General features: G+C 36.6%; 3 protein-coding genes across 5 annotated transcripts; 1 reads left to right on the plus strand and 2 right to left on the minus strand.

Moving 5' to 3' along the window:
- The first annotated feature begins 338 nt into the window (after window positions 1–338).
- Window positions 339–4,042, plus strand: LOC141833305 (CBL-interacting protein kinase 1-like). The gene is made up of 13 exons (XM_074720710.1): window positions 339–724; window positions 822–884; window positions 1,715–1,786; window positions 1,884–1,991; window positions 2,060–2,140; window positions 2,229–2,282; window positions 2,357–2,482; window positions 2,562–2,774; window positions 2,928–3,032; window positions 3,184–3,300; window positions 3,391–3,459; window positions 3,543–3,617; window positions 3,717–4,042. The coding sequence occupies exons 1-13, from the start codon at window positions 524–526 to the stop codon at window positions 3,822–3,824; spliced, it is 1,392 nt and encodes a 463-aa protein (XP_074576811.1). The 5' UTR covers window positions 339–523; the 3' UTR covers window positions 3,825–4,042.
- Window positions 4,043–4,555: 513 nt separating this feature from the next.
- On the minus strand, window positions 4,556–15,707 carry LOC141833514 (uncharacterized). The gene is made up of 3 exons (XM_074720980.1): window positions 15,356–15,707; window positions 5,127–6,741; window positions 4,556–5,050 (listed from the first exon to the last, which is right to left on the minus strand). Exons 1-3 carry the CDS (start codon window positions 15,627–15,629, stop codon window positions 4,873–4,875), a joined length of 2,067 nt encoding a protein of 688 aa, XP_074577081.1. The 5' UTR covers window positions 15,630–15,707; the 3' UTR covers window positions 4,556–4,872.
- A 651-nt stretch (window positions 15,708–16,358) lies between these two features.
- LOC141833515 (pyruvate dehydrogenase (acetyl-transferring) kinase, mitochondrial-like) lies at window positions 16,359–22,217 on the minus strand. 3 transcript variants are annotated; one of them, XM_074720984.1, is made up of 6 exons: window positions 21,887–22,217; window positions 19,505–19,763; window positions 19,143–19,323; window positions 18,442–18,589; window positions 17,441–17,651; window positions 16,359–16,708 (listed from the first exon to the last, which is right to left on the minus strand). In XM_074720984.1, exons 1-6 carry the CDS (start codon window positions 22,133–22,135, stop codon window positions 16,650–16,652), a joined length of 1,107 nt encoding a protein of 368 aa, XP_074577085.1. In that variant the 5' UTR covers window positions 22,136–22,217; the 3' UTR covers window positions 16,359–16,649. The 3 variants fall into 3 exon arrangements, with proteins under 3 accessions (XP_074577085.1, XP_074577084.1, XP_074577082.1); XM_074720983.1 differs by having other exon boundaries at window positions 16,359–16,702; window positions 19,505–19,778; XM_074720981.1 differs by having other exon boundaries at window positions 19,505–19,778.
- Between the last annotated feature and the right edge of the window lie 1,605 nt (window positions 22,218–23,822).

The raw sequence follows: 23,822 nt of genomic DNA on the forward strand, positions 1-23,822 counted from the left end.
TATCTGACTGGTTAATTAATTTAATCCGCTGATAGTAATCAATCAATTAATTTGTTAATTATGATAAGTATCATAGAAAGGAAACAGAATCGCCAGCTGCGCAATTCTATCCACTATCTGTTCCGTGAAAATTGTATTCCACACCCTCAATTTTCTTACTTTTATCAATACTCCCGAATATTTTTCGATCATCAAAATAGACCCTCTCATATGCATAGCTAAAAAAATACAAAAGGTACTTTCGAAATATGAATAAATCATAAGGGGCAGAGTGAAATTGATTTTTTTTTTTTGCTCTAAATAGCAATTTTTACTGCAGCAAAGCACACCCGAAGGGAAGGAAGCTCATCGCCACAACCTTCTTCCCCTTCCTTCTCTCTATATATTTATATCCCATTCCTTTCGTCCAATCAGCGGATCGATCGCCTCTCTCCTCGTTCGCTTTCCGAATCGAGACATTTTGAGCTCGTTCCGGCCATCGACCGCCGTCATCGATCGGAGCGGAGTCGAGCTGGTAGATATAATGAAGGCGGCAGAGGAGTACTCAGAGGGGAGAAGCAGTACTGGAATGCGATCGTTGCTGTCGAAGTACGAGGTGGGGCGGACGCTGGGCGAGGGTAACTTCGGGAAGGTCAAGTACGCGAGGCACGTTGAGACCGGCCGATCCTTTGCCGTCAAGATCCTCGACCGCAAGCGCATCCAATCGCTCAACCTCCACGACCAGGTTAGTTTAATTTTTTCGTTTCGGTCTCGTTTGCTTTAATAGAGCAATTCGCGCTTGTCGCCGTCGTTGATTTCTTCTTCGTGAAACGTCGAATCAGATCAAGAGGGAGATCGGCACCTTGAAGCTTCTCAAGCACCCCAACATCGTCCGCCTGTACGAGGTCCGTTTCTTCGAGTTCCTCCTCCTCGATTTCGAATATTGCTCGTTTTCCTGCACCGTTTTTGAGTTTTTTTAGGTATTTAATGGAATGATAAAGTCCGATGTGATTCGATCGGTTGATTTTGAGAAGGATTAGGCTGTAAACATATATGACCCCTGGAATCTTGTTGACGTTTTCATATGTGCTTGGGTTTGGGGAATTTTTTTTGTTTTTTGCACAAAAAGTTGGTTGATCGCCTCGCCTTCTACGGCGCTGATTGGCTCCCCTTCCTGTCCCCTAGCGAGGCCAGTGCTTTGAGATGCATGAGCCTGGACCCTTTGGGTCGCTGCGATCTATTCTGTTCATGAAATGATGGAATCGACCCAAATCATTGAGGCACCCTTTTAGCCATGGACCCCGACGTCCCTATCCGTCCGGTGCCGACGTGCTGTCGATGCTATTGGAGTGCTCCATCGAGCTCTATCCAGTATCAGACGCGCAGTGGTTCAGCTCAGCCTTGGAAAGTGGAGTCACGGTCTCTATGTCAGCACTCCTCGGTCGCTAACGCTTATCAGGAGTGCGATTGGGTAGCACTCATTTTGTTGTGTCTTTCACAAACACGGTGGCATTATTTTTTTTTGGCAAGATTATTGAGAAATTATTATTTTTTGATTATTTAGTGCTGTCGAATCGTTAAATTTCATTACTTTGTTACCACTAATCTCCACAACCCACTTATTCTGGACTTTAATTCACTATATATATCTCAGAAAGTTCTAAGCAGAGAAATATATTTCTTAGGAAAATACTTTTCATCGTTTAGTTTTTCATGATTTTTGGTCATGCGACAGGTGTCCGCTAGCAAACTGAAGATTTACATGGTCCTGGAATACGTAAATGGTGGCGAATTGTTCGACATAATTGTAAGGATCTTCGACTAGTGACTTTATGCTTGTTCTTGCATTTCAGAATGCAGGGTTCCTAAAGTTGGTACCTCTTCTCGTTGTTGATCTGTTGAAGCCGGCGAAGGGACAGCTTTCCGAAAAGCAAGGACGACATTTTTTCCAACAGTTGATTGATGCGATTAGCTATTGCCATGATATGGGTGTTTACCACAGAGATCTAAAGGTTCGATTAAGCAACCAGAATTCTTCGCTTGTTAGATTATGATTCTTGACTCTTTTTTTAATTTAAAGCCGGAAAATGTACTTGTGGATGCAAATGGAAACATAAAGATATCTGATTTCGGTCTCAGTGCTTTACCTCAGCATCTAGGGGTATGTCATTCAATCTTCCAAATGAAACAAAACACAGCAATCTATCTATTAACACATAATTTGGCTAATATCTTGCCTTGTGCATCAGAATGACGGCTTGTTACACACAACGTGCGGAAGCCCAAACTACATTGCTCCAGAGGTACATATTCAACTCACACAATACCTTCCAAGATGAAGATCGAGAACGTGTTTAATTTCATGATAAATGACTAGGTTCTGTCCAACCGAGGTTATGATGGTGCAAGGTCAGATATATGGTCGTGTGGTGTCATTTTATATGTTCTTCTCACAGGTTATCTTCCTTTCGATGATCGAAATCTCGCTGTTCTATATCAGAAGGTAAGTTTTAGAAGGATAAAATGATACAAAGGCAAACCAAGTTACTTTTGACTCGTTTTAATGTGCCTTGTTTCTCCAGATACTTAGGGGAGACACACAGATTCCCAAGTGGCTCTCTCCTGGTGCTCAAAGCATACTAAGAAAAATTCTTGATCCAAATCCTATTACTCGGATAAATGTAGCAGGAATCAAGGCAGATGAATGGTTCAAGCAAGACTATGTACCAGCTATCCTGAACGGTGGCTATGGCGATGAGGAGATAATCTTCCATAACTCTCTTCCAAGTAAAGAGGTAAAAAGGAGCAATTTGATGGCAAACTATTGTTTTTACGCTATTATGCACTTCTTTGTAAATTTGTTTCTTATTAATTAAGATGTATATCAATCTAAAACAGAGGATTGTTGATTGGATGTAGAAAGAGAACTGATCTTTTTTGGTCTGCAGCATAATGTCGCAGATCAAAATGAGACTTCGCCCAGCCATATCAATGCATTTCAGCTGATCGGAATGTCTTCATCGCTTGATCTTTCTGGTTTTTTTGAGAAAGAGGTAAGGATGTTAATCAGTACGTAGATCGAACTGTGAGAAAGCTATGGTCTAACTCAAACGAATTTAAAAAAAAACAACTAGAAGAAAAAAATTATTATCAACCAGTTGAAATTTGATGATTAACATTCTGTTGCCTTGTTTGCGTTTACAGGATGCCTCCGAAAGGATAATCAGATTTACATCAAACTATTCGCCTAATGTTTTGTTTGAGCGTATAGTGGACATTGTCACACAAATGGACCTTCAGGTTCAGAAGACACACGACAAAGTTAGTATAACTCCTTGATATCTTTCTCATTGGCGTTGTCAAACTTTCACTAAAGAACGACGAGTTAATAATGTTCATGTTCGTTGTCAGTTGAAAGTTGTTCAGAAGCAGGACTCAAAGAGGCCCAAGAACACTGGATCACTCTGCGTTTCGATAGAGGTAACTCAATGCATGAGCTAGATACCGAACTAGTCGATTCCCTAATTCAAAGAATCTTAGTGATTATTTAATGTGGCATGCAGGTGTTCGAGGTCAATCCATCTTTATGTGTTGTAGAATTGATGAAATCGCAAGGTGATTCTTCATGGTATAGGAAGGTACTAAATTTACTTTCTGGTTAAAACTCCAAACTCAGGGATTTAGAACTCCCACTTCAGTGATTGCTTAGTTCAACTTCCCTGGGTTTCCATCCACAGATGGGTTCGAGGCTATCAGAAGAGTTGGGCGTGGGTAAAGACCAGCAGGGATCGGAGAGAGAGACGATAACACCAGAGGAAGCGGAGGTGCCTTCTGCTGCATTGTGACACAGGATAATTTTGAAGTGGGTAGGATTAAGAAGTGAATAGGCGTTGTACAGAAGCCTAGGAACTTCCATGTACGGGACGACAAATATTTTCAATGGCAAAAAAAATTATCAATCAGATTAATAAACTTATAACAAGCAATGTCAATAGCTTGTTAATGTATCATAAAAATAGTGACACTGTTAGAATTTTTTACTATAATCTATCTATCGCTTACATTAATTCTCTTTTATATTCTAATTTTCCAGTCACAAAAACGGATTTTAATACGTTCTCATGTGTATCTTTCTTTCTGCAGTGCATTGTTAGATTCCTTTAATCCTCTATAGTGAAAATCTAATAAAGTCAGATGGGATGATACCCACTCAAGATGAGTAATTATGAACTCCACAGAAGCTGATATTAAAAGCATAGCACATAGCCTCCGGATAACGGTGCATTGGACTCAATGATTTAATCCAAATATCCATGATTCAAATCCCAACTTCAATGTTTTATCCAATGATTCAAATCCCAACTACAACACACCGTTTCTTCCAATGGAATAAAAAATCTAAAACATTAAGCTGGAGCCATACATATTTTCAAACTTATCCTTGTAGCTGAAGAAAGATTTTTATGAAACCAAACAGGATCTGAAGAATTAGATACCTAAATTATCAATAAAAAAAATTAAAGCATACGTGATTAAAGCATAGCACATAAACATATTTCAGTACAGGGGCTCAAACTGAGGATAACAGCAATTTTTGGCATGCCGTTTGCCAATAGCAGTCATACAAGCTCATTGTCTTCGACTAATAACATAATCTAGTAGCACATTCAGAAGAATGTGTTTAACCACCAAATTACCTAGCTTTACTTGAAAGCATTTATCATATTTCCAAAAGTTTTTACCAATTAACAGTGAATTATATGTAAACTTGTAGAGAAACGAGCTGATCTCATCCGTGCCATCCTAGATTTTGCATTCAGATAATATGTACTGAAACTGCATTTTGATATTTTTTACATCATCCTAGTTTAGGACGGTTATCTCATTTGCCACTCATACCCAATCTGCTTTTTTATCTGCATATGGTAAATTGAAAGATAATGGCTGCCAACCCGATGGGTGAGGCACGATCCACTTTTTCAAATCAGTTGTTGCTTGCAGTATCTGAAGAACTTCGCCTAAAGTAAGATGGTTTAGGCATGATTTTCTAATAGCTATTGCTGCTTGATACCTGCACAATATTATCATTTTGATAATATAGATGTGAAAACAAAATGAAGCATATCCGCAAAGAAAAGAAATGTTACCTGCTTTGTGATGCCGCTACTGAACGCCGTCCTTCTATTGACGATAGAAACTTAAAAACTGCATCCCCAGTAGCCCTTGGATGTTTAGCATAAATATCCATAGTATTAACCCATTTCCAGAGTGTAATATTTTTTTCTACGTATAAAGGCAAGTTACCACCCAACATATGGAGCACAACATGTTGATGTTTAATAGCATAATCCAAGGCTGCCTTAATGTCAAAATTCTGGATATTCATTTCACCATACCGTATACAATCAGCTATATTTGCTTCTGTCGGGATCATTTTGTCAGCTTCTAAGATATGCAAGGCACTTAAAATAATCTGAACCTCAGAAGTTGGTGCAGGGCGCCCTGGGTTATTCGAGAGCCCATCTTGAGACATAAATTTGTGTGTTACCGGTGAAGGTAGAGGCGGAGGCGGAGGTCTGTGCATATATTCAGAATTCCAAGAGCCATTTTTGTCAGGGAAAGAGCTCACACTTGGCTTGTTTGGGTTTGGATTATAGGATAGACCATTTGGATTACCACTGCTGGAATGTACTAAGGCACCAGGCCTACCCATTTCAGATTGGCTTAATGGACGAATTGATGGATTGAATGGACCACTGGAATAGAATCGCGGGCCATTATAAGAGTTTGAGGTAGCATAGTTGTAGCTCGGAGAATTTGTTGAAGACAAATTCCCATGTTGATTATTAGGTTGTGGAGGCAGTAAATCACTTGGTTTTAGTGGATGAGACCAATGCGATTTATGGTTACTAGGAAAGATATTCCCATGTTCTACAGCAAAAACAGGCCTAGGTGCAGTATATTCTGCTACATGGACACTAGAATATTCAGGCAAGTTTCCTTCTGCTACATGGCTACTAGAAGAATCAGGACAGTTTCCTTGAAAAAACTCATGAGGAGCTACCTTAAAAAGCATTGCTTCAGAAGGGTGAGAAGGTGGCTTTTGAGTTGATGGCTGATAACAAGGACTAGTATTCTTCAATTGGGAATTATCCTGGAATTTGGTGCTAGGTATAGTTGAGAGAGACACTTGCTCAGGATTTTGCATATTGTTGCTAAATTGTTGGCTACTGACGTAAGCTGGAAGACCTGGACTTACTGGAGGCAGATTAACCGTGCTTGGTGTCAGGGTTATAACACTAGTTGACTGGGTAGGGTTTGTTTGTTTCCTTTGTTTCCATTTTGTGCGATTATCAACTTTAACATTCGCACAAATTCTTTGAGTGCCTAGACTTACTGCAATAGTGGGATCACTAGGGTATTCAGTCATTTGTTCATGATCAGCAGAACATCCATAATTTATATCTTCGCTGACTGGATTACCATTTGACACATTGTTAATATAAGGTGGCCCAGGCAATGGTTTCCCACCAGTGACAAGGTCCTTCCAGTTCCAAACACTCTTTGCTGCTGCAACAAGAGTTTGTGATACATTGGGTGGTTGAGCGAGAAGAATGTTGTACCTACGAAAACTAAGTTGGTGGAGAGCATTTGAAAAGTCACGATCACCAGATATTAATAAGTAGTTGGCAGGAGGTGGATTATCAACTGCCCAAAGTAACATGTCAACCAAAATCTTCTTATCACTTGCATCTTTAACGCCTGTGTTACGGAGACGAGGATAAATAAACGAATGATTGTAAACAAAATCCTGAAATAACTCTATACTATTCAAGAAATAAGATCTCTCCAAAGAAGAAAAGCAGACTACACAGACTAGTGATATATTAAAATTAATGCACACTAATCATAATAGGATTGTAACATGGAAAATCTAGCTTTATATCAAATTGTAACTTGCACTAGATTGTGTAATTACATTTTGTTTCTCCCTTCTCCATGTAACAAGTTCCCACCTACAAACTGATTGTCTATCATCAACTACTACAACCTAATTAACATCTATATATATCTTGATATTTTAGTTGTTTGTATTTTTAGATAATAGAATTCCCTTTCCAGGAACTAATTTTAGATACCTCAAAATCTGAATGACAGCATTCATATTTCATATGTTGTTCACTGGTATTATGCATAAACTGACAAACAATATTCAAAGAATAGGCAAGATTTAGTTTTATGTGAGTTAAGTACATAATCTTCCAATATCTCTTCCTGTCCATGGATGTCCAGTAGTTCCTGGCTTGTCTTAATACACAATTTTAGATCCTCTTCCACTAAAGTGTCAGATTGACATACTGGTTTCATCTTTCATGTAATAGATCTAAGACATACTTTTTTAAGATTGGAAGAACCCTTTACTTGATCGAGAAACTTCAATTTTCAAAAAGTATTTTAAAAGCACTTAGTCTTTCATTTCCAATTCCTTGGGCAAATATTACTGCAAATCTTTCATTTTTTCTGGATCGTTGCCTATGATGTTCACATCATCCACATATATGATGAGTGCAGTAATTTTTTCCATTCCATTAAAAAATAATAATAATAATATGTGATCTAAATTACTTTGTTTGTAACCAAAGATTATCATAGATTTGGAAAATCGTCCAAACCAGCATCACATTTACAGTAGTCAATTTCATTGGGTTGGTTAGTCTTGTGACATCCGACTGAGTAGATCGTGGAAAATCATAACGGATGCTTCTGGTTTCTCGATGTAAGTAGTAGATTGTATGACCTCACAACAAACTAAGGAATAACACTCTTCCGAACATAGAAGTGGGTCATGTCATAAAATTTCCCATCAAGGATGATAAAAATATTTATCTAATCAGAATACTCAAGTTCACTAAAAAGGCCTATCATATGTTGTATCATCATCAAGATCCTTTATGGCTACTTTATTACAATAATCTAGTTACCAAAAAATCTCTAGTAGCTCTTCATAATACTAAGAGCTCCCAATAATATACTAAGAGGAATTAGGCTAGAAATGGATAAAAGTTACCAGAAAGGATGAGGCTCTTCATAAACATCGACTCCCAATAACTTTTATCCTTTGGAGCCAGATATCAGAAGTCAATGTTACCTTTTGATTTACCATTTTTTATCTCTCTTTTCCAACGCAGTAGGTGGAGCACTTTTATCGATGATGTAGGCTAGTTTTTCTCATCCAAGAATATGCATCTTTACCAATTGAGACTACACATTGTAATTTTTTCAATAAGTAAACGCCTACATTAACTCATTTTTTTACTTTTGTTTCTCTCTTTTTTTGTTTTTTTTCCTTTTTTAATCAGTAACAGATACTCCATGATATTATCTATTTTAGGGGGTGTTTTGTATAGAAAACTTGTAATGATAATGACTTGGCGTTGTAGTGGGTCTTAGCGCTAAAGGATGAGGCTTAGCACGATTGCTTCTTCTTGAGGAAGGAGCAATACAATAATCTCCGGGGATGCAAGAAGCAACGAGTCCATGTCAATACTGCAATTCAAACTCAATCAACTTATTCACCTTCACCATAGGAGGGAATGGAAGTGAAAGACCGGCGATAGCAATGTCGGTCAATGACATGGATTTTGTAGAGTGAAGGACTCCGGTGAAGCGACAGAGATGATTCAGACCACTTGGCAAATAGCAGGCAATTGGTTTGTTTAGAAGGAGTTGTCACCAACCCCCTTTTTTATGACGGTCAATGGCGATGACAAATTTGGGTGGCAACACGATGGCAAAAGGAAGCATGGCTTCTTAGGGCAGCAAGGGAGAAAATTAACTATGTTATTTCTGAATGAAAGGTATAAGAGAACGTATAAAATTTGATGTAGGAATGAAAAAAGTACCTATTTTTCCAATTTTTGAAGGATGGTAAAGAAGCAGGCAGAGGCAGCAATTCAATATTTGCAAAAGAAATTTAAAAGAAGGTATTAATTAATCTGTGGTGTGATCTATTGGTAAACAAACAAAGAATAAAAAAATTGTAGTATCAGAGGTGGAATCTGTTGGAGCAGAAAACTGAGAAAGAAAATGCCAGAAGAGAGAATAGAAGACCAAACCAACAAAATTGATAGGATTTGAAGAGGGAAGGAAAATTTTGGCTATGATACCATGAAAATAAGAAGTATTTTTGGTTGTTACACATCTTGACTAATAAAATAGAGTATGTATAGAGCCCTGACCAGTGTGGTGCAATGGTGAAGCACTCAAAGGAATAATAAAAAGAATAAGGTTCGAATCTCAATAGGGATAAATATTCTAGAGATTGAGTTTCTAAGTATGAATAAGTTGTGCAGTTGTGCTTAGGATTTACCTAATAGGCGAATCAAGGGGGAAGGTCGTTGATGCCGAACAGAATAATGATTATTTGGAGACCGAAGATTAGAAAAAAATTGTAAAGAAAACAAGTACGAGAAGTTGGAAAAACAAAGAGAAGCCGCGACAATGTCGTCTCTAGGATTTTTGCCGAAAAAGAAAATTTTATTCAATAATCAAAAGTTAGTCGAAAGCAATTAAACATGGATATAAATAAATAGACTGTAAACCAAACCTTAACTTCAAAAAGTCAAAAATATTCTAAAACCCTAAAAATAAAAAATTACTATTTATAATAAAAAATAAGTTCAAAGCCTTTGAAAGAACACTAAACGATGTCGGATGGGCCCGAAAATGGATTGGTACGGGTTTTATCCAGTACCGAATAAAGGTCTCTTAAAGAGCTTCAATTAGCAACTGACCGTGCCTCGTTCTGATACCCGAGTCAAAAATTATGGCCCGTTGAAGGTCGGCTCCTCATGTGTCACCCCTGCATTAGCCATATCTAAACTAGAGTCCCCAAATAGTTCCCTAGAAATCTACTTATACAATCTTCCACACAGAGTAATCAACTAACAATCTTCTATCCAAGATAATAAAATCAATTGTAAATATTCTATACAAGACAATAGAACTAATTTGCAATCTTCTATGCAAGGCAACAAAACCAATTGGAAAGTTTTACCAAACCGTTGATTATCTCACCACCTCATAATGATGATTACTTTAGTCATTTGGCAATCTTTACCGAATCCTTGTTTAAGTCTTGCTACTTTCTAGCTAGTAGGGATTACGAAGCACAAGCATGAAGTATTAAAAGTCCCTGATATGATCTTTTAATGGATTTATTCAAATGAACCCTTCAAAACTTTATCATTAATTCTATTTTTTAGATAAGTTTTCTTTTCAATAAATTATTAGACTTTTTCTCTTGAAAAAGTATCTTTATGTTCTATTTAAAGAAACGATATGTAATCCTTGAAGGCAAGCAAAATTCTTTTGATTAATCAATCTACTTAATCATTGGAGATCAATCCTCTCGAAGTGATCACCTATCTCTGTTCTCATTTTTTTTTCTCCAATTTTCCACGAGATAGGACACAAATTCCTATCAATTTGGTATCATAGCCAAGTTCTTTTCCATCGTTATCATCGCATAGCCTCGAACATCAATTTCTTCCACACCTCAAGTACACGTCCACTAGAAACAAGCGCATGGTCTTAACCCGACTTCAAAAGAAGAAGATCCACTCTGACATGACGATTGAAGGAACTCAACCTGACAACAAATGGATTATAGAATTTAAAGCTAAGCACAAGGCGCACATGGATAAACTAGAAAAGGCTATAGCATCCTTGGTCACAATAGTATAAGAATTGAAGGATCGTTTAGATGATGACTCCAACTCAAACAACCCAATCAAAAGAGGGACAAATCAACAATCTCAACAACAACAATACAACCGCAGAACTAACTCATATGAAGATCGAGAGCACAACCTTCCACGTATGAAGATAGAATTTCCCCGTTGGAAGAACGACGATCCGATTGAATGGATTTCAAGGGTTGAAAAAAAATTTCGCTTCCACAACACGTCAGATTATGCAAAGGTAAAACTAGCATCTATAAATCTTGAAGGCGACGTCATCCAACGGTATGACTAGCTTGAGGCATGCCATGGACCTCCAACATGAAAGAATTTTAAAGAACTCCTCAATTGATTTGATCCCTCCGAGTATGAGAATATTGATGAAGAGTTGGCCAAAATTCAGCAGACTACTACCGTATTGGAGTACTAAGGACGATTTGAATGTCTCTCCAATCAAACTTGTGATTGGTCCAAAAAACAATTATTAGGCACTTTTATTGAAGGACTTTGCCCTGACATACGACGAGAAGTGAAAATGGATCAACTCTGCACCATGAAGGCAGCCTAATCTTTTGCACGACTACAAGAAGAAAAGATAAATAAAGAAGGAAGAAGAAATAACAAGGTAATTCATGAAAAGGCACCTCGTTTCTCAACAACTCGCAAACTAACAAAAAAAGAGATCAAGGAACGAATGACAAAAGGACTTTGTTAGCATTGTAATGAAAAATGGCATCGTGGTCATCAATGTAAGCAAAAGAGTTAACCAATAGAGAACTCTAAGAAAGAAGATGATGAAGGTGAAACGCAAGAAGACATCAACGAAGTATAAGATGACTCTATGACCATCTCAATTCATGCCTTAGAAGGGCTTCAAACTCTGCAAATGATGAAAGTAAAAGGATTCATAAAAAAACAATCAGTGATAATACTTATAGATTCAGGAAGCACCAATAATTTTTTAGACTCAACTTTGGCAAGAAGGCTTAAATAGAAGGTAAAGTAAGCATCTACATTTGATGTCAAGGTCGCAGATGGAAGATCACTTACAAGTCCAGGAAAGTGTGACAATGTTAAAAAAATTTTGCCTAATCATAAATTAACCACAGAGCTCTTTCTTCTACCACTTGATGGATGTGATGTCGTACTTGGAGAACAATGGTTGAGGACATTAGGAGACAATTTAGAATTTCGCTCAGCTAACAATGTGCTTCCAAGATCAAAGAAAAGAAGTTTGCATCAAGGGCAAGAAATAAGATATAATCACATCAATCAGTAGCCATCAAATAGAGCGGTTGTTCAAGAAAGATAGCTTGATATATCTCATGCAACTCTCCATTAAGAAGGAACCTAAAGGTACATCATATAATTTCCAAGAATTAGAGACGTTTCTTTCAAAATTTTCCAAATTATTTGCCGAGCAAAAGGGACTTCCTCTACCCCGTTTACATGATCATCGTATACCTTTAATACCGGGGAGTGCACCAGCAAATATTAGGCCTTATCGCTATCCTCACATTCAGAAGGAGGAAATTCAGAAAATTGTACAGGAAATGCTTCAAGCTAGTATCGTTCGCCCAAGTGTAAGTCCATATTCCTCTCCATTGCTGCTTGTACGAAAGAAAAACGAAAGTTGACGAATGTGCGTGGATTACCGTGCACTCAATAAAATTGCAGTGAAAGATAAATATCCCATCCCCATCATTGATGAATTAAGAGGTGCCTCATTCTTTTCAAAGTTGGATCTTCGCTTAGGCTTCCATCAAATAAGAATCCATCAGTCAGATATTCTGAAAATAACTTTTCGGACCCATAATAGTCATTATGAATTTTTAGTCATGTCATTTGGCTTAACTAACGCACCTTCCACCTTCCAAAGTTTGATGAACGATATCTTTAGGCCTTACCTTCGTAAGTTTGTGTTGATTTTCTTTGATGACATTTATTTATAGTTCATCATTCGAAGATCATTCACACCACCTTTATAAGGTACTCACTCTTTTGCATGAGCATTCTCTTTTTATGAAAAAATCTAAGTGCAGCTTTGGAACAACTAAGGTGGAATACCTTGGTCATATTGTAAGCCAAAAAGAAGTAGCTGTTGATCCCTCCAAAATACAAGTTATGGAGGAATGACCCATCCTAAAAATTATCAAGCTATTATGTGATTTTCTGGGTCTCACAGGTTATTCTCGTAAATTTGGGGGAAAAATTATAGAAAGATTAGTGCTACACTAACAGCTTTATTATAGAAAGATGCATTTAGATGGTGTTGTGAAGCAGAAGAAGCATTTCAGAAATTAAAGGAGGCTATGATGACAGCTCCCGTTCTAGCATTACCTGATTTCAATAAACTATTTGTCATTGAAGGAGTTGGAATCGGAGCAGTTCTTATGCAAGTTATCTCCCCTACATCAATAGATGTCTATCTATGATAAAGAGATGTTAACTATCATACATGCTGTTCCTAAATGGAGACCCTATCTCCTTGGGCAACGCTTTCAAATATGAACTGACCATAAGAGCCTTAAGTTCATTTTCGATCAACGTGTCTCTAACATGGATCAACAAAAATGGATCAAGAGGCTCTTGGGATGTGATTATGAAATCATTTATAAGAAGGAACCAAGAATACATTAGCTGATGTTTTATCTCACCTTCCTAACCAAATGGAGTTTGCTGTTATATCTTTAGTAACTTGTAAGAACTTAGACAATATAAAAAGAGAAAAAAGGAATGTTCATTTGCCCAAGCTCTCATTCAAAGCATACTATAAAATTCATTGTTGGAACTCTGCTATTCTTGGGATGGAGAAATTTTATGATATAAAGACGGAATCTTCCATTCAACTAACTCAGTAGAAAAGAGAGTGATATTAGAAGAATTTCATTCTTCACTAATTGCTAGACATTCTGATTTCCTACGCACATATAAACGAATTCCAAGAGCTTTCTATTGGAAGGGAATGAAAAAAATATCAAAAATTTTGTTATTGAATGTGATGTATGTCAACGGAATAAAGGAGAAATATAACAAGACCAAGTCATCTTCAACCCCTCCCCATACCTGTACAAATATAGACAGACATTTCCATGGATTTCATAGATGGTTTACTAACATCACAAGGACACTAATATCATGGTGGTCGTTGATCGCCAAAATATGCTCATTTTTTGTTCGTTATCACATCCTTATACAGCTGCCCGTGTTGCTCAAGCATTCGTTGACCACATAATCAAACTACATGGGCTACCAAGATCTATTATCACTGATAGAGATCCAGTATTTACGAGTATATTTTGGAAGGAATTATTTCAAATATAGAGCACTAAACTTAATTTCAGCACATCCTATCGCCCACAGCCGGATGGACAAACAGAGATGGTTCGATGCTTAGAGAATTATTTACGTTGCTTAACTGGTGATAAACCAACGGAATGGATTCGTTGGCTTCTATGGGCAGAATGATAGTACAACAGGACTTACCACTCAGCTACTAAGATTACACTATTTGAGACAGTTTATGGATGTGCACCACCCTCGATCAACTCATATGCACGTGGATCCACAAACGTGCATCAAGTAGACTCAAACCTACGCATAAGAGATCAAATATTGCAACTTTTGAAAAATAACTTGCACAAGCAAGAATGAAGCAATTGGCAAACAAGCATTGTTCAGAGAGAGAATTTGCAATAGGAGATTGGGTTTTTCTAAGACTTCAACCATACAAGCAGGCTTCTATCCGTACTTCAACCTCAATGAAATTGTCATCAAAATTTTATAGCCCTTATAAGGTGCTAAAGCGTATTGGATCTGTTGCTTATCACCTAGAGCTTCCACAAGATTCTAAATTACACCCTGTGTTTCATGTGTCTTGTTTGAAGAAGAAATCAGATGATAAATTTACTCCTCAACATCATCTCCCTGAAGTGAATTCTGATGGTGAAGTTAAATTTCAACCTTGTACTATTTTAGAAGAAGACTTGTGAAAAAAGACAATCAAGTGACGGTCAAGTTATTAATTCAGTGGGGCAACTTACCTATTGATGATGCAACATAGGAGTTATATGACACAATTCAAGAAAGATTTTCGGAGTTTATTGCTAATCAACCTTGAGGGCAAGATTATTTTGAAGGGTGGAGGAATGATACGATCCTTTAATGAATTTAGTCAAATGAACCCTTCAAAACTTTATCTTTAATTCTATTTGTTAGATAAGTTTTCTTTTAGATAAATTATTAGACTTTTTCTCTTGAAAAGGTATCTTTATGTGCCTATTTAAGAGACGTTATGTAATCTTTAAAGGCAAGCAAAATTCTTTTGATTAATCAATTTATTGGAGATTGATCCCCTCAAAGTGATCGCCATATCCCCGTTCTTATTTTTTTCTCAGATTTTCCGCGAGATAGGATCCAGGTTCCTATCAGTCCCAGCCAGTCAAAGCATATATGAAAAACAATGGAAACCCAAAAAAAAATTAAGATAAAATTAAGGCCTTACCATAGGATAGAACAAAATAGGTTCTAGCAAAAAGAGAATTGGGCACACTTTAGGGCATAGAAGATCCACAAACCACAACGTCAAGAAACTTAGGGTTTACCATAGAAAGTAAAGAATCAAGAAATTTTACCGGCAGGGACGTGGTTGAGCGCGATGCCGGTGCTATTGAGCGCTTGTTGCACGGACTGGGGTATCTTGCTCGTGTCTCCGAAGGCGGAGATCGAGACGGGGCCGCGGTATCCCAACGCCGCCAGCGCCGAGCTAATGTTCTGGGCAATCAGGTGCGAGTCGCACACCTTCGGGACCTGGCAGTTCTCGATATCCCACCACACCGACGTCTTCACCGTCGCGTAGTCATCCTCCGCCACCAGGCCCGGTGCTACCGATCCTCTGCCCCCTCCCATCGCGTATCCTCCCTTCTCTACGACTAGGGCACCATCGGGGATGATCGGATTGCGGCGGCCATCCCCCTTCCTCTCTCTTAGAATTGGGTCGATGGCTACGAGGGTTTCTTTATTGATGACTCAGGGTTGAGTCGGTCTCGACGCGGTTTTAGGATCAGCTGTTATTCATAATGCACGAAACACTTTTTCCTGTCATTTGGTGGGTTTAAAAATAATAAAAGTAATCATAAAATTATGATTTTTTTAGGTAACATGATATTAGTATTTTTTTTAATAATTCATTTATCTAAATTTCATTCTATTAAAAAAAATAAACGACTTTCTTTTTTTTTTTTTTTTGTTGATTCAGCCAATGAGTACTTGCTTGACTTGCACAATAAAAATTTAAAAGTGAGTTTATTTGAGACCTATATAGCTGAGTTGATTATAATAAAATAAATTTATAGAAAAAAAATAAAAATTTAAATCTCGACGAAATTGAATAAATCTTCGAGTATAAGTTTTTAGAAATGTTATTAAATTATATTATAAGTATTAATCAAATTGTACATATATAACTACCAAATTTAGATATTAAACAATTACCCTAAGTCATTAAATATTATTTATAATCACATTAATTTGTACTGTAAATCGTATCGTATTGTTTCATAAATTATACTATAACTATAATTTGCAAGTGAGTCTCCTGCAGGAGCAGAGTTAGTAATCTCATAAAGATGAACACACTGAAGACAATTTTCTGAATTCTTAAGTTGAACCGGTGGCGGGCAATGGCAGAAAAAGAACAAATGGGCGCGAGAGCGAACCCAAAGAACTCGTTTAGTTGCAAGGAGCATAGGCATACAAATGTTATTCCTTCACCTTCAAGATTTCTAGGGGGAGATCAATTTGAGATGATCTGTAGAGTAGCACAATACAAATTAGCGAGTACGATAGGCTGAAGTAGCAGCAAGTTGCAACTCGCAACATAAGCAGATCAACAGTTGATAGCAGACTCTTAATGAGCAGGAAATGACTCTATGGCAGGGGTTCTTGGGAGTCTCCCAGTCGAGAGAGATGAAGATAAGCATCTGTTCCTGAGCAGAGAAGATGGAAGGAAATTCTCAGCGAAGACATATTGAAACAGTGTGGTTTAAGCATGAAATCAAAGCTGCAAGTAGTAAAAGAGAACAAAGACAATGTTTGCTTTGGGTTGTTTTCTCTTTGAAAACGAGTTTTTCCGATGAATTAAGAGTTACATATTCCTTTTCAGCAACATAACTTATCCTTTAACTAAGACCTCAACGATAAAGTTCCATCTCAAGGTTGTTAAGCGTTGTAGAGGAATCTTAAAAAAGCTAAGTTTGCAGTATTTGCACGAAACAAGCTGGAAATTATATGTGAAAAATCACACCAAGAACCATAATAAGCTGAGCTTTATATTCAGATCACGAGGAGGATGCTATAAACTAGAAAACTTCAGAGATGATGGATCTCTTATGACTTTGGTGTTACTTCATTCATTACTTGGCCAAATTGTTCCAGATGATTGCTTGATATTAGCCCAAGTTAGTACTAACAATAAAAATACGTACATTTTAGTCCTGAAAAATCTGCAAGGTACTAATGAATGATGTGTAGGGGTACCTAACCTTTAGCAGTAATGTCAAAACATCTCAAAGGAAATACTACACCAGGATTAAACTATGCATCTGTCATAAAATGTGTATTGTATACGATAATAATTAGGAAATAAAAAGAGCCATATTGGAATTCAAGTAGCACAGAATGCAATTGGATTATTGAATAAAAGAAAGAATTGGGCCTACCATATCCTTCCATAGAGATAATTTGTAAATCGCCACCAAAATAACGAGCATAGAGACGGCTAATTGGGAGCCCATAACCATAACCTGCCATAATTACTCCATCTGAGCTTCCTTCATAGTTTTCTTCCAGTGGATTTTTTGCAGTGCTATAGAGATATGTGAAAATCTTTCGAAGACCGCTTCTTGGTATGCCACCCCCTTCATCTGATATCTGCAATAATTGATAACATATCAAAATCAATATTGTACAACAGTGCTCCAAAGCTAGATCATCTAGATGATTTCGTCAGTAAACCTCAAAAGCCATACGATGAGCATTAGCAAACAGTAAAATGCAACCAGTTCGCACATACTAAGAAGAAGGTAAATTACAAACATTAGAAAGTTGTTTTGCATATATCTTCTATATGGTTGTATTTGTATCAACAGCAGATGCTGATATACATGTAGTTCGCATAAAAAGGTTTTCAACAGGCTCTAACGTCTCCTTGTGTGCTTATGGTTAAATATAGACAAGAATGTAGTGGAAAGCTCTTGGATTTCACATAATGATTGTCTGGTTTAAAAGTAAGCTAGTGGCAATGAGCCCAAAATTTGTGAAATAGTTGGTTCCTATGTTATTTGTAAAGGTTTTATGATAAATCTAATCGTCCACTTTAAAGAGTGAGGATTTAATCCAATTATGTTATTCAATGTTATAATTATTCTGTCTTGCAAAGCTACATCTGGAAGTTCTGCAATATCAGCACATTTTGCATCAGCAACCTGAAAACAATTCCCAAAGGAAATATAATTCAAATCTATATTTTTCTTCTCCACTACATCTAGTTTCTATTTTCAGATGTACTGAAAATAACCTACTGTGTTAAATTCAAATTTTGCAACTCGCCGAGACAGGATGAAATTTCAACTATTTTTTTGCAATTCTTTTAAGTCTTGCATTTCTGCTTACCAAGTAACTCAACAGTAACTGAAGATATAAGTATTCGTTGGTGATGTACCTTTATTGTAACATCTTCAATCCCATCGGCAACAATAATTCTAACAGGAGGGGCATCCTTGTTAGAATTCATAAAACGTTCTTGAACTGCACGCAAAGAGTTTTTAACCAACTCAAAGACCATAAGGTGCAAATGAGAAGGAACATACCTGGTCCATGGAAACAAGTAGAAAGATATAATCAGAAAAGTGCTAAATGTACTATATCATCAAAGAAATATTTATACAGAAAGGAAGTGACCTTGAATAGAAAATTATCATCATAATATTATAATATTATATGGAAAAAATCATGATCTTACAAAAATACTACATAATCGACATGGTATATAATCAGTTGGAATTGTTATCATGCACTGTCATGCAACAACTACTCCAGCTTTGTTACAGAGATAATATATGGAAAGCAAGACCAAGCCTATTGGTCACTACATATATGGCATTACCAATGGTACTTATGAATAACTGCCCATGCAACAGGAAAAAGATAAGAGAAAGTAGATCAAATTTGGGACATAAATGGAAACAAATAAAATAAGAAAACTGAATCATTAGCCATGAGAGCAGTTGTCCTAATGAGCATACACTATACACACCTTAATCTGATATCACTACTGATTGAAACCAAGAGATTAAAGGAGAAAAAAAACACTTGAAAACATTGCTTTAAGGAATGGTAAATAAATGAATTTACAACACTCACGGGAAGGTGAAATTTGGATCTCCATATATATTAACCTCAGGAGCACTCCCATATTCCCTGGAACAGATACAGCGAGCATCTTCGCTGGCAGCTCGTGCAACTTGCATTGGAGAAAGTCTAGTGTTTATATTCCCAACACATCCAGGTTGTGGGTCAGGATCATGCAATGCCACATGCTGCCCTGAGTTTAACAAATATGTCATGAGTTTTATCCTTCCATATCACAACTTCAACTTTTCTTTGAGGTTGGCTAAACAGTGAAAAGAGATCATGCATAAATGTGTTTCCATGTAGTTAATACACGCACAGCATAGTGAAATCTGAAAATAAAGGATAAATGAATTAAGAAAATGTCTTTTTACCTATAAGCATGCGTATCCCAATTCTTGACAGGTAAAAACGATCAAGAAATTGATGAATCTCTTGTAGTTCTGCTGGCACAACCTTGTGCTTCAGGTCTCTTTTTAGTTGCTGTACTCCTAAAGCCATTGCTGGTACGACATTGTTGTGCCTCACTTTGATCATCTTAATCATTTGGGTAAAAGCTAATTCATCACCTGTGTCTTTAATTTCAGGAAATGACCGCATATCACGGAAAGAATCCTGATACCAATCTCTGACCTTAAAAAAAGGGGGCTGTTTTAAGTCAGCCTTCATAAATATAAATCAAGCATATATTCAAGCTGAATAGTGAATGATACAACATTCTACTGATTATTTGTCAGTTAGCCTTGCGATTAACTAAAAGAAACAGTCCATAAAAAAGGAGACAAAACGAAATAATAATAATAATAATTAATTTATGGTCATCAACCTAATGCAACTTTGCAAGAATTGCTTGCATTACATTGCAACTTATTCACTATTGCTAACCAAGTCTTTTTTTGGTCTCCCTCTATATTTATCATTTATATTTAAATAAATTTTATCATTTGATTTGCATATTTGTCATAATTTTCACATCGCCTAATTGGAGCATTTATTGATCGTCTAAGTACATGTCCGTACCATCTTAAACGTGTCACTTGGAGTTTTCCCTCAATAAGTGGAACCTCGACTTTCTCTCTAATATTTTCATTTCTTATCCTGTCCATCCTTATATGTTCGTACATCTACTTTAACATCATCTCTACAACTCTTATCTTCTGCTCATATACCAGATGTTCTACTAGGCACATGCTCAAATAATCCAGAAGCCTATATCAAGTGAGCACAAACGAAAATAAAATAGCTCAAAGTAGCATATGTCATATGATAAGCAATAAACGAAACCTTCTTAAAAACCAATTTAAGTGAGAGGGGGAAATGAATGGCAAAAAAATAACAAATGCATATTGAACTACAAAAAAAATGTAACAGAAATTTGTTTAAGGAAGTCAGCTGTAAACTGTAAAGAATTTCAAACCCATATAATCAACTCAGAATTTCTTAAACCTACCATTGCCCTAGGGCTTTCAATACTGTGTTAATTAAACAGCAAAGAAATCCCATCCTGGCACATTTAGTCCCAAATATAACTATGCAAACAATATTAAGTGAGGGCTTGTCTACATTAAAATACTTGTTGAGGCATAGAGACAAAAGAAAATGTTATGGCAAATGTTTGTTGAAGTAGATTTTCCCTGTTAGGGTGGTGAATTTGTCATTGACAACTCATTTACATCCACGAACCACACTAATATACAAGCTCATGCCCCAGTTTGATCAAGCTGAACTAAATCTATGAATATCACAATTTCCTCACTCTCTAAAATAGGTTGGATATTAATTTCTCATTTTCCTAGGAAATTAATTTAAAACATGCTAAACTCTATTCGCTAACTTGGTTAGAAAAGAAATTTCCAACAGAAAATCCTATGATCCGTGGTCACAGTCAGTTAGGAAAGCAATTTCCAACAGAAAATCCAACGGCCTGCGATCAAGCTGGACCAAACCAATGATTATCACGATTTTTTCTATCTGGGATAGATTTGGAAATTAATTTCTCATTCATCAGAAAATTTAATTTCCACACAGTCTACTCGCAAAATAGTCTGATAGATTCTATCCAATCACTCGGTTGGAAAAGCAATTTCCAACAAAAAATCGAATGACATACTATCAAAATACCAAAACAAATGGCAACATAAAAAGTAAGACGAATCGCATGTAGGGAGTTCGAATAGATACAAACATTTTGAATACCCAAGTGAGCACATAAATCTCCCTTGCTCATATGATCTAAGTCCCGATGGTGCGCTAGCGATGGAAATTAAATCTTTACTTACTACGGAGTTTATCTCCCTTGCTCATATGAGAAGATCAGATTACAGTGCTGCTCACTTATTGAGCCGGAAAGTCCTTTCTTCCCCGACATTCGAATGGATAGAAGGTTCTTACCCTAATTGGTTTTGTCAAGTTGTATCTAAAGACATGATGTACTCTCCTTAATGAATGCATGTGGTTTCGCTCAAACAAAATAAAGCCGAATATTTCCCTTTAATTGGTACAAGTCTGCAACACGGGATTCCATGGTGGAATCTTAGGCTCAAAAAATGAGAAGGTTCCCCATATGTGACAACCAAAGAATCTTATTCTTCAAATTTGCAACAAAAAAAGCAAGATTCATCATACAAATGCATAAAAGAGTCGGAATTTAGAACAGGAAAGCGCATCCACAGTCTATACCCACAGACCCAACGCACAGGGTAAAAAAAAGGAAACAGGAATCTTACAGCAGAAAAATCGTGGGAAATCTTAATTACCTTTAACACGGCCGATTTCTCGGACAAGCCGAAGGGCAGGGACTCAAGCTCAGTAGCCCTCCGGGCGATCCTTATGGAGAGCTCCTTGTGGAGGAACTGGGCGGAGATGAGGAGGTTCTTCCGGTTGGGCCGGGCTCCGAACTCCATCATGTAGCGTAGGCTGACCCCAGTCTGCTTCATGCTTCCCCATCGCTGTACCTCCTCCGCCAGCTCCTTGGAGAACGACTCGGCCGCCTTCTTCACCGCCATAGCTTGCCCAAGAAGCTCAAATCACAGGCGACGACGAGGAGGAGAAAGAAAAAGCAACGGAAGAAAGCGAAGTTAACGAGGCCATGGCGGCGAAGGCCCTTGTGGGGGGAAGGGGATTATAAGCGAATGAGATCGAGCAGCCCTTTTCTGCAAAAGTACAATTACTTCAATAATTTTGAATCCCTTGACCCTTTCTGCGCAGTAACTGACTTCTCAAAACCGTCCTCAGAAGAGGCATGGCGCAATATGAGAATATCCGAGCATGTTTCTGCAAATATTTCCATCGCGTGACAGTGACCTGGGTCTTCCGTCTTCCGGATAATAGTAAAAAAATAATATTGACGTGTCGTACGTGAATCACTGTGCGGATATGAATGAGGCCATGAGGCGGGCGGTTCAGTTTTCTAACGGAACCCGAGCCGTGGTTTCGGACGAGTAGGGTTGACAGCTCATAGCATACGGCGATTGCGGATGTTGATTTGGCGGATTGCTGACTCATCATCGATTTATTTTGGTCCCCCTTCAGGGCAAATTAGTCATTTAAGACGCTCAGGCCTTTTTTACTTTAATTTCCCTTTTTTAAAAATAGAATTCAAAAAGATTTTTTTATTGGAATACTCTCAAAGATAAATATTAATAAATTATGTTATAATTTATAACTAATATAATATAAATATTTTATCTATTATAATAAAAAAAATAAGGTATGCAGTTATAATCGAATATAATTATGACTGTGGTTGTTATAAATAAAAAATCTAATGATAATTTCAATAAAAAAATATCCTTTTAATTTTTTCTCAAAACAAAATATATATTAAAAATAAAATAGTATTAAATATAATAATAATAATAATAAATATACTTGTGGAAAGTGTTAAATTATTCACTTAACTTTTAAAAACGTCTAAATTAAATCGTTTGACGTCAAAATTGTTTACGTAAAAGATTAGAAAATAAAACATATAAAGGAAAATAATGATTTTATATAAGAGAAACACGGCAAGTCATTAATAATCTACTAAATAGCTCTAAAACGTTACCTTCGAAACGCTTTCCTGCCCTCCACGTGGCTTTTTAAAAGGATTTTATGTCCATGGACAACTGCTAAAATATTTAATGAGCTATTAGAGGTAATTTGTTTAATTCAACATAAATATCATATGTTTTAATAATAGTATTTAATTATTTATTTAAAGATTATTGTCATTTTGCACACTGATCGACATAGACGTTGCGCTAATTTAATTATTTCAATGAATGTTAATCATAATGGTGTTTTTATTAAATCGCATTCCTGTTTAATTTTGGCCTTATTAATTTTTTCATATTTTCTTTAAAAAAATTAACTTGTTTTATCTAGATCATAAGAAAAACTATTTTGTAATTTGTATTAATAGAATGTCCATTAATTTATCAAACCATGTGGGTGCGGGACCATTAATGAATGAGAAATTAATTGAGAAATAAAAATTAGTTTAAGATTTTAAGAGATAATTATCTAATTATTAAGAACTAGTTAATTAACTATTTAATTTAAAGATTAATTAATAACTAAATAATGCATGAAGGGTCCATCTATCACTGAAAAAAATATATTTTTTCAGTGATCCTTCATAGCTTAATGGATATAAATCTCTCAAGAGTTTAAATGGGACATGATTCGTAACAAAACTTAGCGCTTTAA

This window comes from Curcuma longa, chromosome 8, assembly GCF_044706935.1.
Source record: "Curcuma longa cultivar G26 ecotype Majalengka, Jawa Barat chromosome 8, ITB_CL_G26_1.1, whole genome shotgun sequence".
Taxonomy (NCBI): domain Eukaryota; kingdom Viridiplantae; phylum Streptophyta; class Magnoliopsida; order Zingiberales; family Zingiberaceae; genus Curcuma; species Curcuma longa.